The sequence below is a fragment of the Hyaena hyaena genome, unplaced genomic scaffold (assembly GCF_003009895.1).
Source record: "Hyaena hyaena isolate Hyena2069 unplaced genomic scaffold, ASM300989v1 scaffold_1825, whole genome shotgun sequence".
Lineage (NCBI taxonomy): Eukaryota > Metazoa > Chordata > Mammalia > Carnivora > Hyaenidae > Hyaena > Hyaena hyaena.
The window spans coordinates 145178-164695 of record NW_024082444.1 but is presented as its reverse complement, the minus strand read 5'-3'; the positions used below and the strand labels follow the sequence as shown (position 1 = coordinate 164695).

General features: G+C 39.6%; 1 protein-coding gene across 1 annotated transcript; it reads left to right on the top strand.

Moving 5' to 3' along the window:
• Positions 1-17797: 17797 nt before the first annotated feature.
• On the top strand, positions 17798-18898 carry LOC120226718 (centromere protein V-like protein 3). Its single transcript, XM_039224909.1, has one exon. It carries the CDS (start codon positions 17798-17800, stop codon positions 18584-18586), a length of 789 nt encoding a protein of 262 aa, XP_039080840.1. The 3' UTR covers positions 18587-18898.
• The last annotated feature ends 620 nt before the right edge of the window (positions 18899-19518 follow it).

Here is a 19518-nt window from a genome sequence, read left to right as displayed (position 1 = left end):
GGTTTGATTCCCTCCCCCTTCCCCAGTATTTTCCCCTTCTTCTCCCTCATGGTCCTCCATTAAGTTCCTCCTAATCCTCCTATACGTGCAAACATATGGTATCTGTCCTTCTCTGCCTGACTTATTTCGCTCAGCATAACACACTCAAGGTCCATTCATGTTGCTACACATGGCCAGATTTCATTCTTTCTCATTGCCATGTAGTATTCCATGGGAGAGATAAACCACATCTTGATCCATTCGTCCGCTGATGGACACTTAGGCTCTTTCCATGTTTTGGCTATTGTTGAGAGTGCTGCTATGACCATTGGGGTACATGTGCCCCTATGCATCATCACTCCTGTATCCCTTGGGTATATTTCTAGCAGTGCTATTGCTGGGTCATAGGGGAGATCTATTGTGAAATTTTTGAGGAACCTCCACACTCTTTTCCAGAGGGGCTGCACCAGTTTACATTCCCACCAACAGTGTAGGAGGGTGCCCATTTCTCCACATCCTCGCCAGCATCTAGTGTCCTCTGATTTGCTCATTTTAGCCACTCTGACCGGCGTGAGGTGGTATCTCAGTGTGATAAGGGATCAGCAGTTCTCTCACCTGAACTTTCATGGAATGTAATTTCTGAAATGCGGCACTGAGAATAAGGAGAAGAGAGTCTGGCAGCCTGCCTCACCCATGGAGACACAGTAGCCCCAAAGTGGGACAGCAGGAGAAGGCGCTCCATCTTTCCTGGCTATAGCAACCCAGAGTAGATCTTCCATCATAGTGAGTCAGGAGGGAGAGGAGAAGAATAAATTGTGGCTCAGGTGCTACAGTCTCTCATTGCTCTTACAGAGATTTAGTAGATTTGCATGAATTAATGTTTCTCCATTTGCTATATACTCCTTGAACAATTTCTAGAGACTTCATTTTTTTAAAAATATTTTTATTCATTTCTAGGAGAGAGAGAGAGAGAGACAGCATGAGCAGGGGAGGGCCAGAGAGAGAGAGGGAGACACAGACTCTGAAATAGGCTCCAGGCTCCGAGCTGGCAGTCAGCACAGAGCCTGACGCGGGGCTCGAACCCACGAACTGCGAGATCATGACCCAAGCGAAAGTCAGACGCTTAACCGACTAAGCCACCCAGGTGCCCCATTTTCTAGAGACTTTAAATGATATTTTTATATGAGTAACTTTCACCAGCTTGATTTTTTTCTTTGGCAAATGTATGGTGACAGATGGTGGATGCACTTGTGATGAACATAGCATGATGTTTAAACTTGAATTGCTATGTTGAATCACTATGTTGTGCCCCTGAAACTAATGTAATATTGTGGGTCAACTACACTCAATTTTTTAAGTATAAGAACTAAACCATAGTAAAACACAACCAACAAATCCTTTGCATTAATACCAAGAGTACTCAACGTTTACATCCTTAAACTCATTTACTACAGAAAAAAAACCCTGAATATTCATGAAAAAATTACTCAGCTTGAGAAGCTAGAAAGATGCCAACAAAACAGCTACAAAGAGGAGAATATTAATAAACATAAAACAGAAATCTGTCAAGTAAGAACTAACCGTAAAATAGTAATCCATTCAACCTATATCTGGTTCTTTGTAAAGACAATCAAACAGAAAAACATCTGCCAAATATGATGAAAAGAAACCAAAATATAACAGTACAATACCAGGAATTAGGAGATTTTGAGGATAGTTAAAAAACTTTACGATGCCTCCCATTTTGGTTTTCTTCTTCAATATTACTTTGGCTATTTGGGGTCTTTTGTGGTTTCATTCAAATATTAGGATAGTTTGTTCTAGCTTTGAGAAGAATGCTGGTGCAATTTTGATTGGGATTACATTGAATGTGTAGATTGCTTTGGGTAGTAATGACATTTTAACTATATTTATTCTTCTAATCCATGAGCATGGAATGTTTTTCCATTTCTTTGTGTCTTCCTCAATTTCCTTCATAAGTTTTCTATAGGTGTCATCATACAGATCTCCTATATCATTGGTTAGGTTTATTCCTAGGTATTTTCCGGTTAGTGTGTGTGTGTGTGTGTGTGTGTGTGTGTGTGTGTTTGTGCAATTGTGAATGGGATCTGTTTCTTTATTTCTCTTTCTGTTGCTTCATTATTGGTGTATAAAAATGCAACCAACTTCTGTACGTTGATTTTGTATCTTGCAATTTTGCTGAATTCACGGATCAGTTCCAGTAGGCTTCTGGTGGAGTCTCTCGGGTTTTCTATGTAGAATATCATGTCATTTGTGAAAAGTGAAAGTGTGACTTCTTCTTTGCCAATTCTGATGACTTTTATTTCCTTTTGTTGTCTGATTGCTGATGCTAGGACTTCAAGCACTGTGTGAAATAACAGTTGTGAGAGTGGACATACCTGTCGTGTTCCTGATCTGAGGGGGAAAGCTCTCAGTTTTTCCCTGTTGAGGATGATGTTAGCTGGGGGTCTCTCATAGATGGCTTTTATGATGTTTAAGTAAGTTCCTTCTATCCTGACTTTCTCGAGGGTCTTCATTAAGAAGGGATGCTGTATCTTGTCAAATGCTTTTTCTGTATCTATTGACAGGATCATATGGTTTTCATCTGTTCTTTTGTTAATGTGATGTATCACATTGACTGATTTGCAAATATTGAACCAGCCCTGTAACCCAGGAATGAATCCAACTTGATCATGGTGGAAAATTCTTTTTATATGCTGTTGGATTCGATATGCAAGTATCTTGTTGAGGATTTTTGGATTCGTATTCATCATGGATATTGGCCTGTAGTTCTCTTTTTTTTGCTGGGTCTCTGCTACAAAGCTGTAATCATCAAGACAGTATGGTATTGCCACAAAAACAGACACATAGCCCAATGGAATAGAATAGAGAACTTAGAATTGGACCCACAAATGTATGGACAACTAATCTTTGACAAAGCAGGAAAGAGTATCCAATTGAATAAAAGACAGCTTCTTTAACAGATGGTGCTGGGAGAACTGGACAGCACCATGCAGAAGAATGATACAAGATTACTTTTTCACACCATACACCAAAATAAACTCAAAATGGATAAAGGACCTGAACGTGAGACAGGAAACCACCAAAACCCTAGAAGAGAAAGCAGGAAACAACCTCCTTGACCTCAACCGCAGCAATTTCTTACTTGACACACCCACAAAGGCAAGGGAATCAAGAGCAAAAATGAACTATTGGGACCTCATCAAGATAAAACGCTTCTGCACGGCAAAGGAAAAAATCCATAAAACTAATAGGCAACTGATGGAATGGGAAAAGATAGTTGCAAATGACATATCAGATAAAGGACTAGTATCCAAAATCTATAAGGAACTCACCAAACTCCACACTCGAAAAACAAATAATCCAGTGAAGAAATGGGCAGAAGATATGAACAGACACTTCTCCAAAGAGGACATCCAGATGGCCAACAGACACATGAAACCATGCTCAGCATCCCTCTCATCAGGGAAATACAGATCAAAACCACACTGAGATACCACCTCACGCCGGTCAGGGTGGCTAAAATGAGCAAATCAGAGGACTCTAGATGCTGGCAAGGATGTGGAGAAATGGGCACCCTCCTACACTGTTGGTGGGAATGTAAACTGGTGCAGCCCCTCTGGAAAAGAGTGTGGAGATTCCTTTAAAAATTAACAATAGAACTCCCCTATGACCCAGCAATAGCACTGCTAGAAATTTACCCAAGTCTAAGGGTCCATCAACTGACGAATGGATCAAGAAGATGTGATATATTTATACAAGGGAATACTACATGGCAATGAGAAAGAATGAAATCTGGCCATGTGTAGCAACAGGGATGGAACTTGAGGGTGTTATGCTGAGTGAAATAAGTCAAGCAGAGAAGGACAAATACCATATGTCTCCGCATATAGGTGGATTATAAGGAAACTAACGGAGGACCATGTGGGAGAAGAAGGGGAAAATAGTTGGGGAGAGGGAGGGAGAGAAACCATGAAAGATTCTGGAATGCTGAGAACAAACTGAGGACTGATTGGGGTGGGGGAGAGGGGAAGGTGGGTGATTGGCATGGGAAGGGCATTTGTGATGAGCACTGGGTGTTATATGTAAATCAACTTGACAATAAACTATTTAAGAAAAAAATAAATAACACTTAAAAATAAAAATAAAAAATAAAAATACTTTAAGAATGTCTGCACAAATTGATTCTAGTGAATTCTAATAACATAATTATTACAATCGGCCTAAGAAAAAGAAACATGAATAGAGCAATAATCAATAGTGACTGAAATTGGTAAAAAGACTCTGAAAATGAAACTATAATAGATAACACCACAGATAATTATAGTACAGCTGATCATTATGCAGATATTTAGCACATTACATACATTGTTACATTGCACTAAGAAAATGTGAAGGGCACTCACATTACTTTTCTAGTTTAGCATAACCCTGATGCCAAAACTCCACAAGAATTCATCTCAATTTAGAAAATCGATGCCAGTCATTAAAATAGTGCGATCCTATGCAGAAATAGACAAATCGGTCAATGTAACAGAATCTTCCATGCATATATGAGAACTTAATTTACAATAAGCTGTCATTTCAAGTCTATGGAGAGAGGTTGCAATTGAGACAGTGTGGCTATTCATTTTTTAAAAATTCTTAAATGTTTATTTTTGAGAGAGAGAGAGAGAGAGAGAGAGAGAGAGAGAGCGCGCGCAAGGGGCAGAAAGAGAGGGAGACACAGAATCCAAAGAAGGCTCCAGGCTCTGAGATAGCTGTCAGCACAGAGCCTGACGTGGGGCTCGAACACACAAACTGCAAGATCATGACCTGAGCCAAAGTCGGACACTTAACTGACTGAGCCACCCAGGCGACCCATATCCATTTAGAAAAGTATAAACATTCACACACATACAAAAGCATTCCAGTTGACTAAATGTGCTTACCTTGAAAAAAGAAAACCTAAAGAGCATTAAAAGAAAACTTGATTGTTTTTATAATATTAGGTAGGAATGGGCTTCTTTAAATAATACCAAATGTGGAAAATGTAAAAATACTCAGGCTGGACTATCTGTATGATGAAAGAAACCATCATCAAAGGTAAAAGCAGAGTTCCACCTACTAGAGGACAGCTGAAGAAACTCCACAGACGCACTCCCTAGAGAAACAAGCAAAATTGTTTTAAAAAAATTAAATAACTATTAAATGTCTCTGGAGGTTGTTCTAAGAACGTACAGCAAATGAAGAAAAGTTTACTCAAAAAGCCTCTATTAAACTAGGTGAGAACAGCGAGAGTCTGTCATTGCAACCATGATCTGCTCCCTCCCCCTACCTCTCCAGCTCAGTTTGATGTTAGTCCACTCCAGGTAGGTATCTCCAGGAAGATGGGGCTCCTTCTCCCCTCAGCTCCCAATTATTGGTTACCCATACCTTACCAGTAAGGGCAGGACACCAATATTTCTCATCCTCCAATTCCTAATTGAAGAGGCTAAATTCTTAGTGAGCGAGGCCAACACGTCAGGGGGCTTCTTTTCTCTAACCAGTCCTCACTCAGAGGATTGAGGGGCCATACCGGCCACAGCAGTTGAGAATATTGCAGTCCTGATGGCCCTTGCCCCAGTCTAATCACAGGACACAGGTTCCAAGTATAAGCAGTAAGGTTAGAAGACCAGAGACTACTGCCCAACCCAGAGGCCAGAAGAGTGGCTCATTTCTTTCCCCTGAGAGAAGCATTCCACAAGAAAGAGAGCTCCTAAGCTCTCCCCCAAAGGAAAAGACTTTATCTGAAACAGAGTGGGAAAGCTCAAGCCTAAGAGAGCTCTTGAAAATAATAGCACCTCTAAATTAAAAACAATAAACAAAACCATAGGCCAGCTATAGGCTCACCAGGGAGAACCAGGGAGAAAGACAGTCAGGAAGAGGCCTCCTGGGGTCTGAAAATGTCAAAGGAGCTACTAAAGAATATTCCCACCTGAATTTAATCAGATCAGTTTGTGGCACTATGTATGCACCAGGGCACGGTTGAAAACAATTAACAATCAAATTGGCAATTAGCGGAGCCTAACAGGTGACTGTAATAACAAATGAGGTAGACAGCAGAGGGATCAGAGAAGCAAACAAAGTGAGCCCTGCTAACACTCCTATCATTCCAGAGGGACTGTATGTACACCCAAGTCTTCAGGGACTGAAGAGGAGCAGCAACAAAGACTTCATACTTGGGCGTAAACAGACATAACTGAGTCTAGCCAAGTCATTAGACAATTAAGCAAGCAAATAGCAGCCAAAACAAGCCCAAGGGAAGGGGAAAGCGGAAACTGCATCCAGAGTGCTAGAATATATTAACCTTACTGCTCAATAATAAAAAAAAATATATGGGATATCCAAAGAAACAGGAATGTGTAGCCCATTTACAGGAACAAAAACAAGCAATGGAAACTGCCTGTGAGAGGGTTGGTATGTTGGATTTAACAGAAAAAGTCTTCAAACCAGCCAATATTAATATGTTTTAAGAATTGATGGAAATCATGCTTAAAGAAGTAAAAGAAGCTATAATAACATTTCTCATTAAACAGAGACTATCCATAAAGAGACACAGAGTATAAAAAAGAACCAAATGAATAATTTGGAGTTAAAAATTCCATTAACCAAAACAAAGAGTTTACTACAGGGGCTCAGTAATAGATTGGCGTTGGCAGAAGAAATAACACAAAATTGAAAATAGAGATTATCCAATCCTAAAATCAGAGAGAGAAAAAGAATGCAATAAAACAAACATTGTGTCAGGAACATGTGAGATACCATTAAAGGCACCAACGTACAAGTAATAAGATTACCAAAAGGAGAGGTCACAAGAGGTAGTAGAAAAAATATCCAAAGAAATAATGACTAAAATTGTGTAAGCACGTTAATCTACACATCCAGGAAGAACAAAGAATTACAACTAGTATAAATATGAAGAGATCCGTGTCCAGATGCATCACAGTAAAAATGTTGAGGGCCAAAGTCAAAGAGAAAGTCTTGAGAAATTCAAGAGAAATGTTAACTTATCACTTACAAGATAAACTCATCCATTAAGGTTAAGAGGCAATGTCTTATTAGGAAAATGAATTAAAATTTTTAATGGTTTTTTAAAATTTATTTCAGAGAGAGAGAGAGAGTGTGAGCAGGAGGATCAGAGAGAGAGAGAGGTACAGAATCTGAAACAGGCTCCAGGCTCTGAGCTAGCTGTCAGCACAGAGCCCAAGGCAGGACTTGAACCCAGGAACAGTGAGATCATGACCTGAGCCGAAGTCAGATGCTTAACCGCCTGAGCCACCCACTCAGGCGCCCCAGGAAAACAAATTAAAATGGAATCCTGAAACAGTGGGATGATATATTCAAAGTACTGAACAAACAAACAAACAAACCACCCTGTAAACTAAAACTCTTCTATCCTGCAAAATTGTCTTTCAAAAACAAAAGCAAAAGCAAAAACCCCAGATAAACAAACACTGAGAGAATTCAATTGCTGGCAGGCCTATTTGCAAGGAATAGTAAAAGAATTTCTTCAGACTAAAAGCAAGCAAACCTAGATGTAAAATTAAATATGCATTTATAAAAAAACAAAGAACACAGGTAAAGGTAATTCTACAATTATAAAACAAATTATAAACACATAGTTTTTCTTCTCTATTCTTCTCTGTTTTAAAAAGCAGTTTTATAAATCAATATGGATATAATTGGTTGGTTGGGCATCTGATTTTTGAAATGTAATATATTTGACAATAATAGCACAAAGGAGGTAGGTGGGAGCAGAGTTGTATTTGAAATGCCACAAGATGGTAATTCAACCCACAGGAAGAAATGAATAGAACTACCTTGGTTTAATAACAAACTCTATAAATATGTATTTGCTCTTTTCTCTTTTCTCAACTTCTTTAGTAGGCATACATTCATACATTACTTATATAAATTATTATAACAAAAATGGTTGGGTCTGTAATAAGCATGAATTTAATATGTATAACAATATTATAACAGGGTGCCTGGATGGCTCAGTCAGTTAAGCGTCTGGCTCTAGGTTTTCGCTCAGGTCACAATCTCATGGTTCGTGGGTTTGAGCCCCGCATTGAGCTCAGCACTGCTGGTGCGAAGTCTGCTTGGGATTCTCTTTCTCTCTCTCTCTCTCTGTCTGTCTCTGTGTGTGTGTGCCCTCCCCTGCTCACTCGCTCTCTCACTTTCCCTCTCTCTCTCCCTCTCCCTCCCAAAAATAAATATGTAAAATTTATAAAGAACAATATTATCACAAAAATGTGGAAGTGGAGATAGAGCTCAATAAAAGTAACATTTTAATATATCCCTGGAATTAATATTAACCTGGAGTAGATTCTCATAATTTAAGATCCTATATAAAGGCCTAGAGAGAGCACTAATGAATAACCTTAAGATAATGAAATAACACTAGAAAATACTAGCTTAATAAAAGAGGAAGCAATAAAGCAGGAATAAAGAAACAAAATTATTTGAGACATATAGAAAAGATAAAATGCAGGCATTAATCTAACTTTATCAATAATAACATCAAATGTGAATGGACTAGACAATCCAATCAAGAATCAGAGATGGTCAGATTGGAAAAAAAAATGAGAGATCCAACCATATGATGTCTACAAGGGGCACATTTTAGATTTGAAGGTACCTACAGGTTAAAAGAAAAAGGATGGAAAATCATGTATCATGCAAGCATTAGTTATAAAAAGGTGTGTTGTTAGTGCCAGTATCAGGAAAAAAGACTAAGAAAACAAAAAAGTATCACTACAAATAAAGGGAAATGTTTTATAATGAGAAAGGTCTGTCATAGGGAAGTTATAACAATTATATGCACTTCGAAACAGAGACTTACAATGTGTAAAGCAAAGGCCAACAGCAAAGGCCAGCCAGGCAAGCAGCAGCAGGGTGGGTCAGTAGTGAAAACACTGTGCAAATGTGGGAGGGCAAATGTGGCAGAAGACACCGTGAGCCCACCAAGACTAACCAGCCTTTTCCAAATAGGATAGATCACTAAACAATTGATTACTGAACATAGGTTTGTCTGCCTTTGGCTTCTTATTTCTGAAAAAATAAAGATACTTTGGTCTGTTGGTTAATATGTTTTGTACCTTATTGAAAAACTGTACTATGAAAAAAAGACATTTTAAAAATTATGAAATATATTCATAAATTTGCCGATCTAAAATTTCTGGTGTAATAACTCACAATTTGTTACCAGTTAGTTTTCAGGGGAGACTAAAGTTTCTTAGAAGTAAGATTTTGATAAATAATACTAAGACAGTTGAAAAATGATAAGGAAAGTAACTCTATATGTAGGAAAGTAGGAGATACATAAGAAGGGTATAAAGAATAAGAATACAGATTTGTTGATGGTAAAGAAAATAATTTTGTCCTGCAATGAGACTGGTTATTTAGAGAGGGAAAATTTAGGGCCAAATTAAATGAAAAAGTAAGTTATAGAAGATTTTTTGAAGGGGTATCTTTGGAAAAGATTTTTATGTGTGGTCAGGAGTAACTAAGATTGGAATGTGTGAGCTTTAAAAGTACACTGATATAAAATTAAAATTTGGCTTTTCTCTCTGGTAAAAAGACAGGGCTTCCTTGGATTGTTGGTCTGCTTTTGAGAAGATATTATAAACAGTGTTTTTTCCCCTAACTGCCCAGCAAAACTAGGTTTCTGTATTTGTTTTTATCAAGTCTTTTTAATTAATTAAGAAAACTAAAACTTTTCAATATTAATGGAGCTCAGTTTTGCTAACACCTATACAATCCATCAAATGCCTTATGGCCATCTTGATTGAACAGATACTTAAATATTAAGTTGTATAATAATCTATGATCCTATGCAGACACATGGTTTAAAACATTCTGAAGTAGTTTTTTTTTTAAACAATCTTTCCAGAAATTCAAATCCTAAATGAAGTATTTTTGACTAATTAGGTTTGTTATTTGGTATGTTAAGTCACATGGGAATCACTGTCAATCAAATGATGATAAACCTTCATAGGTTATCATTGTGGGTAAATGCTATAATTGTTCTAAAACTCTATGGAATTCCTAAAGTTTTAATATGTCCTGCTATAATGTCATCACCTAAAATTCTGATTATCATAAAAATAACTGAATTTCCTTGTCAATCACATTGTAATGAACTCTCATCAAAGTCTCATCAAACCATGCCCATTTTTGAGTCTTCTGTCATTTAGCTACTGTTATGATGCTCTTGCAAAATATATTTCAGCTTCAAGGAGATTCACAAAAGGATTTTGACAAATATAGTTTTCTGATACCCTTAAGATCATAAAACTAATCTGAGTAAGGATTTCCAAAACAAACTGGAAAACTGCATTCAGACAGAACAAAACTTAATAACATGCGAGTAAATGAATTAAGGAAGATGATCATAGTTTCTATGACACTTGTTTGAAAATATTGCTGGTTCTCTAATGTTTGCTCTTCCAAATTTAAGGGAACTTTTTCTCCTTTGTTATCGATAACTTATAGAAATGTGATAACATACATTTCACTGGGTGTTGTATGTAAGCCATGAATCATGGGAATCTACCCCCAAAACCAAGAGTGCATTGTACACACGTATGTTAGCAAATTTGATAATAAATTATATTTAAAAAATAAAATTACAACCATATATAAAAAAGCAACCTATATCTAGAATAAAGATACAGTATGATTTAACTATAAAAAAGAAATGTGATAAAATATTTCTTTATGAACAAATTGAAGCATTTATCTTTTCTCCCTACCTGAACCCTCCAGAATTCAGAAACTTTCAGTGAGCTTTCTTTCATGGCAATTATAATTATTTACATAAGTTCAATAAAAATCTGTTCTCCTTATAACAAGATACTGTTGGAAACATTGGTTATATGACCAGACTTTGAATGGAATATCATATTTGAGAGAGACATGCATAGACTCAGATATGACCAGACAGCTTTAAGGAATGAAGGCTGACTTTATGGAGCCAATAGAGCCCCTTGGAAATGTCAGCCTGATACCCTGCTTACAGAGTTTCCAGCAGCCTTACCAGCCCTGCAGACTGAAGCTAGACAACTTGAGGTAAACTTCAGAGAAATTTCTGTAAAATTCAGAAATGTCACAATAGTTCATAGAGACAATGTCTGTGCCTATTGCTCTATAGGCCACTCAAAAGGATCAACAGAGACATTTGAACTACAAGCCAGAAAAATCCATCAGATAGATGCTGCTACCTGCTCCCACTTCATCTGAGGAAGCTTCAAGCCTGACATCTAAAATCTTCTCACTGGCAGCACTAGGGACTCAGGTGCTCCAACCTGTGTTTTTCTTTTGTTTCCATAAAAATGCCTCTTATTGATTACCTGTTTGCTTGCCAACTAAGCAGAGTCTATATGATGGCTAATATCACTTGCTGCACCTATATTAACTCCATCTGGGGAATAAGAATCTATATAGATAAAATGAGGCAGCAAGCCACTTGGCTACAAAAGTCCCTCACCACAACACCCCCTTTCCAAAGGTGGCTGGGACTGATTTAATGATCTGTGCTTTTGGATACCCATCAATATCTGACCAACTTTAAAGGGAATGATGTGTATAATTATACTTTACTTATCTTTAAAATATACTTGGGGATACAAGTAATGATTTAATGTAGTACCAAACTATGTAGGGAAAATATCCAAATTCTCAGATAAGGAACTATCTCTGATAGATCCCCTCCATTAGCAGAACGAACTAAATTTTGTGTCCCGCACCATGTCAAATCCTTCCATTCCAAAGCCCTTACTGAGCTGTAATTCACTTTGAAGCAGTCACAAAAGACTGACCTTCACCCATGTTCCATAGAAATAGAATGAAGGAATGACAATGGGAAATTATAACAGAAAAAAACTTAGCATTTCTGACTCCATGTTGCTTCTATTTCCCCTACTGCTGAGATCTATAAATTAAAAACTTATTTTTAGCCATGTATGTAGGCATGTCATAGCTAAGATTTGCAAAACCTACCTCACCTGAGGAAATAAATAAGTAGTTAGGGTGGTTATCATCCCAATTCTTCAAGATTGAGGAATGGTCAAACTTCAGGGGAGATTTGAGGAGCGCCTGGGCGGCTCAGTTGGTTAAGCCTCTGACTTCGGCTCAGGTTATGATCTCACAGTTCATGAGTTTGAGTCCCATGTTGGGGTTTGTGCTGACAGCTCAGAGCCTGGATCCTGGTTCAGATTCTTCATCTCCCTCTCTCTCTCTGCCCCTCTCCTTCTCATTCTCTCTCTCTCCCTCAAAAACAAAAAAATAAATAAATAAACATTAAAAAATTTAAAATTTGAACAAAAGAACTCAGGGGGAATTTGAAACAGTACCCCATAGAATTAATTAAATTAAAACTAAGAAAATGTTAAAACTTGTTTTTCAGATAACTCCCCCCCCCCATCAGCTAGTGTGTCTTTTCAGATTCCACTAAGAAACTCACTAGCCATCTTTGGAGAAGGCTGGACTCATCAACTTATATGGTTCCATCCTAGGAAAAAGCAAGGCACTACATTCCTTACCCAGAGATAACAAGCTGCAACTCCATCCAGGTTATACCACTCTCAGAGCATGCCCTTATCTCCTAATCCTTGTCCTAAGATAACCTCCTGTCAGGGGGCTGAATTTTGCCTCCTTGTATTGTTAAGTTTCCATACCAAAGAAACATGGGAATACATGTTACACATATGTTTGCTCAATGCACATGCTCCATCTTTCCTTATAACTAATTGTAAATTTTCCTACCCTTTTATCAAAATGTATGTGAAGGTTTCTTTCCATTTTTTCTTCTGAGTATATTCCAATATCACACTTGTTCCTTCAAATTGTACTTATTGGAATTCTTTTACTATCCATATATCTTTGTTATAAATGTCATAATACATGTAAAATAAGACAATCTAAGCCAAGCATGCATACTGTTTGCTTATCATTTGGACTCAATAGTAAACATACATCACTTTTAAGCTTTCCACCATTTATTTATGATACAATAAATTCTCCCACAATGAGGAAACTTAGGTTTAAAAATGTATATATGTTCACAGTTAGCAAAGAGGGACTTGAAAGACCTAGGGTGGACAAGTCAGTTATGGCACTGAGGGACATAAGGCTTATCAACAATGCTTTCCGAGTAAATACTATTGACCAAAATGGGGAAAGATAAGGATATTTTCAACTTTAATGTTTGTGGACCCTGCTTCTGGGCCCCTAGGAAAGCTATACTTTAACTTTCACCCCGGTCAGAATGCCTTCAAAGCAAGGGCTCTATTTCTGCCCTCAGCACACATTGTACATCTGCTTCATTAGCAAATAACCTTAAAGAAACATTTAAAAACTAAAGAGTAAAAATCACCCTAAATTCCCATACCTTTGAAGCTTGCAAACACACACATGCAAAAAGTATAAGAAAATGTCTGTAATTTTCTGGCATGTCCTTCCTCATGATGATTTTAACCCCTGATGTAACCAAAAACATATATAACCCTGTATTAAATGTTCCTCCTAAGGAGCATTCTCTGCTTTGTGAAGATTGTGTATCCTGGGCAACTGTCCTCACTTGGGCTTAAATAAAACTCTCTTCTTATTCTTTTAGAATTAAAAGATTTGTTCATTTTGTGTTGACAATAGCAAGAACTGCGAAAATCATAACTTGAATGAGAAAAGATAATCAAGTAACACCAACATAGAGATGAATAAGACGTTGTAATTGATGTTGGAATTAACTGACAAATATTTTAAAGCAGCCATCATAAAAAAGTTTCAGTAAGCAATTACAATTTGTATTGAACCCGATGAAAAAATAGAAATCTCAGAGATTAAAAAAAGTTATATATATATTAAAAAAGCAACTATGGAACTGAAAAAAGAAAAACAGCAACAGGAATTTTGCAATACTGCTGGATGGGCTCAAAAGTAGAGTGGAGATTATAAAAGTTAGCATTACTTGAACACTGATTAATAGAATTTACCCAATTTGAGCAAGAGAAAAGTAATAGATTAAAAGAGAGAGAGAGAGAGAGAGAGAGAGAGAGGATCCTTCCTCAGAGAATTTTAGCATAATAACAAAAGTTCTAAAATTCCATATGGTCAGAGTTACAGAAAAAGAAAGTGAAATTGAAAAAATATAATAAGAAATGATAACTTAAAATGTCAAAAATTTGGTGAAAGATACAACAAGCCCAGAGCGTCTAGAAAATAAGTGAACTGCATAACCCAATTAAATCTATGCCAAAATACATCAGAGGCAATATTTTATAACTAAAGACAACAACACTGAAAACAGCTATAATGACACATTGATTATAGACAAAAACCAAGATTTGTGATGGTAAATTTCTCATTTGACTAATGAGGGGTATTAACAAGTGTCCTGACATCCAAATGGCCAACAGACACATGCAATGATGCTCAGCATCCCTCCTCATCAGGGAACTACAAATCAAAACCACACTGAGATACCACCTCACGCCTGTCAGAGTGGCTAAAATGAGCAAATCAGAGAACTCTAGATGCTGCCGAGGATGTGGAGAAATGGGCACCCTCCTACACTGTTGGTGGGTATGTAAACTGGTTCAGCCCCTCTGGAAAACAGTGTGGAGGTTCCTCAGGAAATTAACATTAGAACTCCCCTATGACCCAGCAATAGCACTGCTAGGAATTTACCCAAGGGATACAGAAATGCTGATTCATAGGAGCACATGGACCCCAATGTTCATAGAGCACTCTCAACAATAGCCAAAACATGGAAGAGCCTAAGTGTCCATCAATGGACAAATGGATCAAGAAGATGTGGTTTATCTCTACCATGAATACTACATGGCAATGAGAAAGAATGAAATCTGGCCATGTGTAGCAACATGGATGGAACTTGAGGATGTTATTTTGAGCGAAATAAGTCAGGCAGAGAAGGACAAATATATGTTTGCACGTATAGGAGGATTAGGAGGAACTTAGCGGAGGATTATGGGGGAGAAGAAGGGGGGAAATAGTGGGGGAGAGGGAGGCAAACCATGAGAGACTCTTGAATGATGACAACAAACTGAGGACTGATGGGTGTGGGAGGGAGGGGGGAGATGGGCATGGAGAAGGGCCCTTGTGGGGATGAGCACTGGGTGTTATATGGAAACCAACTTGACAATAAACTATTTGTAAAAAAAAAAAAAAAAAAAAGAGGTGTCCTGAACATCCAGATGGCCAACTGACACATGACATGAAACGATGCTCAGCATCCCTCCTCATCAGGGAAGTACAAATCAAAACCATACTAAGATACCACCTCACTCCAGTCAGAGTGGCTAAAATGAACAAATCAGGAGACTATAGATGCTGGCGAGGATGCGGAGAAATGGGCACCCTCCTACAGTGTTGGTGGGAATGTAAACTGGGGCAGGCCCTCTGGAAAACAGTGTGGAGGTTCCTCAGAAAATTAACAATCGAACTCCCCTATGACCCAGCAATAGCACTGCTACAAATTTACCCAAGGGATACAGGAGTGCTGATGCACAGGGGAACATGGACCCCAATGTTCATAGCAGCACTTTCAACAATAGCCAAATCATGGAAAGAGCCTAAATGTCCATCAACTGACGAGTGGATCAAGAGGGTGTGGTTTATCGTTACAATGGAATACTACATGGTAATGAGAAAGAATGAAATCTGGCCATTTGTAGCAATGTGGATGGAACTCGAGGGTGTTATGCTGAGTGAAATAAGTCAGGCAGAGAATGACAGATACCATATATTTTCACTTATAAGTGGATCAGGAGAAACTTAATAGAGGACCATGGGGGAGAAGAAGGGGAAAAATAGTTGGGGAGAGGGAGGGAGGCAAATCTTTAGAGACTCTTGAATACTGAGAACAAACTTAGGGCTGATGGGAGTGGGGGAGAGGGGAGAGGGAGTGATAGGCATGGAGGAGGGCACTTGTTGGGATGAGCACTGGGTGTTATATGGAAACCAACTTGACAATAAACTATGAAAGAAAAAAAGTGTCCTGCTATTTAAAAAAAAATTTTAATGCTTATTTATTTTTGAGAGAGACAGACAGTGTGAGTGGGGGAGGGGCAGAGAGAAAAGGAGACAGAATCTGAAGCAGGCTCCAGGCTTCTAGCTGTCAGCCTGGGCTCAAACCGACAAACCCTGAGATCATGACCTGAACTAAAGTAAAATGCTCAACTAACTGAGCCACCCAGGTGCCCCAGGAAATTTCCTGATATTTTTTAAGTGTTCAAAATAGTGCCATGATGGGGTGCCTGGGTGGCTCAGTCGGTCAAGCGTCTGACTTCGGCTCAGGTCGTGATCACACAGTATGTGGGTTGGAGTCCCGCATTGGGCTCTGTGCTGACAGCTAGCTCAGAGCCTGGAGCCTGCATCAGATTCTCTATCTCCCTCTCTCTCTGACCCTCCCCTGCTCATTCTCTCTCTCTCTCTCTCTCTCTCTCTCAGAAATAAATGTAAAACATTACAAAAATTTTCAAAATAGTGCTATGAACCATGAGTTTTGTATCCAGTAATACTATCTTTAATGAATGAAAGAGAAAACAAGACCTTCTCAGGTAAAGAAAAACGAAGAGAGTTTGTTACTAGCAGAGCTATGCTGAGAGAATACTTAGAGTAGGTGCTTAAAATGGAAAAGAAATGAAAAAGGCAGACTTCAGGGAGCATCAAAAAGAAAGTGTAATAGAAAGAGCATACATATGGGACATACAATAGGCTCATGAGTTGGAGAAATCACATCACATGACTAAAACAAAAAAATCATAAAACCATCTGATAATTTAGGCGATTTTGTTTAAAAGTAGGAAAAGTAAAGGGACCTAAATAGGAGTGAGGTTTCCACATTTCAGTGGAAGTGATGAAACTCCTATCAGTAGACTATGGTAAGTCACATGTGTATATTATAAATCCCAGAGCAACCAATGAGAAAACTTTGCAAAGTAAAACACTCAAAAATACTATTAAAAAATCAAAATGGAATTCTATAGTGTTTGAGGAAAGGCACAGAAGGGCAAGAAAGGAGGGACTGTTGAATGAGATACACGGGAAACAATAGAAAAATAATAAATTGGTAGACATAAACACTAGCATACCAATAATTACCATAATTTTATTTGACTATGTCAATGTAAAGGTATTAGCAGTATCAGTAAGTCACACAACTAACCATATAAGGATTAAAGGAAAATCACTTCAATTTCGATAATATAGGTAAATTAAATGTAAAAAGGATGGAAGACGTCATATCATGCAAACAATTTAAAAACAGTTGTAGCTGTTTAATTACATGAAGTAGGCTTCCTCACAGAGAAAGTTAGCAGAGATCAAAATAAAACATACATAACAGTAAAATAATCAATCCTCCAGGAGGAGTCTTTTTTGATCCCTCCAATGCACCCCTCCAACCGTGTGTATGGATCTTTCACTGCCTCCAGTGACCTCTTCCTACCTCTGTCAGAGCAAGCAGCACACTATTTTGGCTATTATTTTTTGTATAACTTGCCCTAAAAGGTTCTAGGTGCTTTGGAGAGCATAATGCATCTCTATATCTTCAGAGTCCAGTACAGTACCTGTGTCCAGCCGGTGCCCAGTCAATAACTGACTGAATTTCAGGCCAGTAAAGGCTGTTCTGATAGGGTCAAAGGAAGGGTCTCTACATCATATTCAACAAGTGGCCAATCAGGCTGATGTAATGACGCTGCGTGGTAACTTACTAGGAAACCAGTGGGCACGCGCTTGGAAAGCTGCAGGCGCCATGGGCAGAGTGAGCAAAGGCGCGAACATCCAGCAGCACCGGGGGCGAAAGCAGCCTGGGGAGCCTGCAGCCGCCTGCGCAGCCATCTCGGTCGTGGGCGCACGGCGCCCACCTTTCCAAGTTCGCGTGGGGAGCCAGGCGGCTGGGAGAAAGCCGGCGGCAGCCCGGCGGGATTCCGCGAGGTTGCGGCGGAAGCGCTGGTGGCGGCGGGCCCGGGAGGCAGCCTCCAGAGGCCCGCTGCCAGCCCCGAAGCCGCCGGCGCCCGCCGCGTCACCGGGCGAGATGGACCTGGGCGCGCAGCGGGAGCGCTGGGAGACGTTCAGGAAGCGGCGGGGCCTCAGCTGCGAGGGCGCCGCCAAGTTCCTGCTGGACACCTTCGAGTACCGCGGCCTGGTGTACCACACAGGCGGCTGCCACTGCGGCGCGGTCCGCTTCGCGGTCTGGGCCCCCGCAGACCTGCGCGTGGTGGATTGCAGCTGCAGGCTGTGCAGGAAGAAGCAGCACCGGCACTTCCTCGTCCCGGCCTCGCGCTTCACTCTCCTGCTGGGCGCCGAGAGCATCGTCACGTACCGATCCCACGCGCACCCGGCGCTGCACAGCTTCTGCAGCAGGTGCGGGGTGCAGAGTTTTCACGCGTCTGTCTCTGACCCCGGGGTTTACGGCGTCGCCCCGCACTGCCTGGACGCGGGCACCGTGCGCAGCGTGGTCATCGAGGAGGTCGACGGTGGCGACTGGGGGGAGGAGGCCACGAAGGAGCTCAAGGCCATTCAGAACGTGTCCCCCGAGTGAGCCCCTGCCTCTCCTCCCGAAGAGTGGCACTGACTCCGGCCGCCACACGCCTGAAACGTGTCCGGTGCCCCTCGAGGGGCCACCTCAGTGCTTGTGAAGGAATTACTGAGGTCGGTTTTTGGACTGGGGAACCCTTGATGTCGCGCCAAGCTTCCACCCTTTCCCTCTCAGTGTATTTCAACGGACTTACTTATTAAAAAAAAAAAAAAAAAAAAAAGGAGCACACATGTGTCTGTGAACAGCTCTAATCTTCCAATACAGTCAGCAAGCAGTGTCTCTTTACCTTTTCAGGTCGCGTTGCGTAACACTCACTTGTATTATTCTTCCTACAGTTATCACAGATAAAATTCCATATTATTCATATGTGCTGTACCGTTATCGTGCTATTGTGAACAAAATTGTTTTTAATGGTCGCATCTGGCATGTAAGACCACTCACTATATCCAAACACTTTTGTGAACCTTTACGAGGACGTTTTCTATTGGTTATCTGTGTGCGTGGGTGTGTTAGGTACACACGTTTTTGTTACTTGGAGATGTGCTTATTTTCGGCCACATTGTTTATTTAATGTATTTGTATATAGTAGATTTAAGGTTCATGAGTGTTCCATACCTTATTGCACCTATGTTTTCAAATGATGTTGCCATTTTGCTTGGTTTTGCAAAAACTGCCTCTGGGAAGGGGGATGGGGAGACACTATGTACACCCTCTTTGATGTTTTGAAATTTCTGTCTTGTACATGTGTTAAGCATTGAGAAATTAGTAAATACTTTTTAAAATGAGATTACGTGGTTTGATTTACATTTGTATCAGCGCTTGTCTAGGTCAAGCATTGGCTGTTAAAGTTATTTGGTCTTATTTTTTGAGAGGATGTTGGTGTCTTTGGTTTCTGTAGTGGTAAAAATTTCTCCAGATTCCCCAAATTTTTGAGA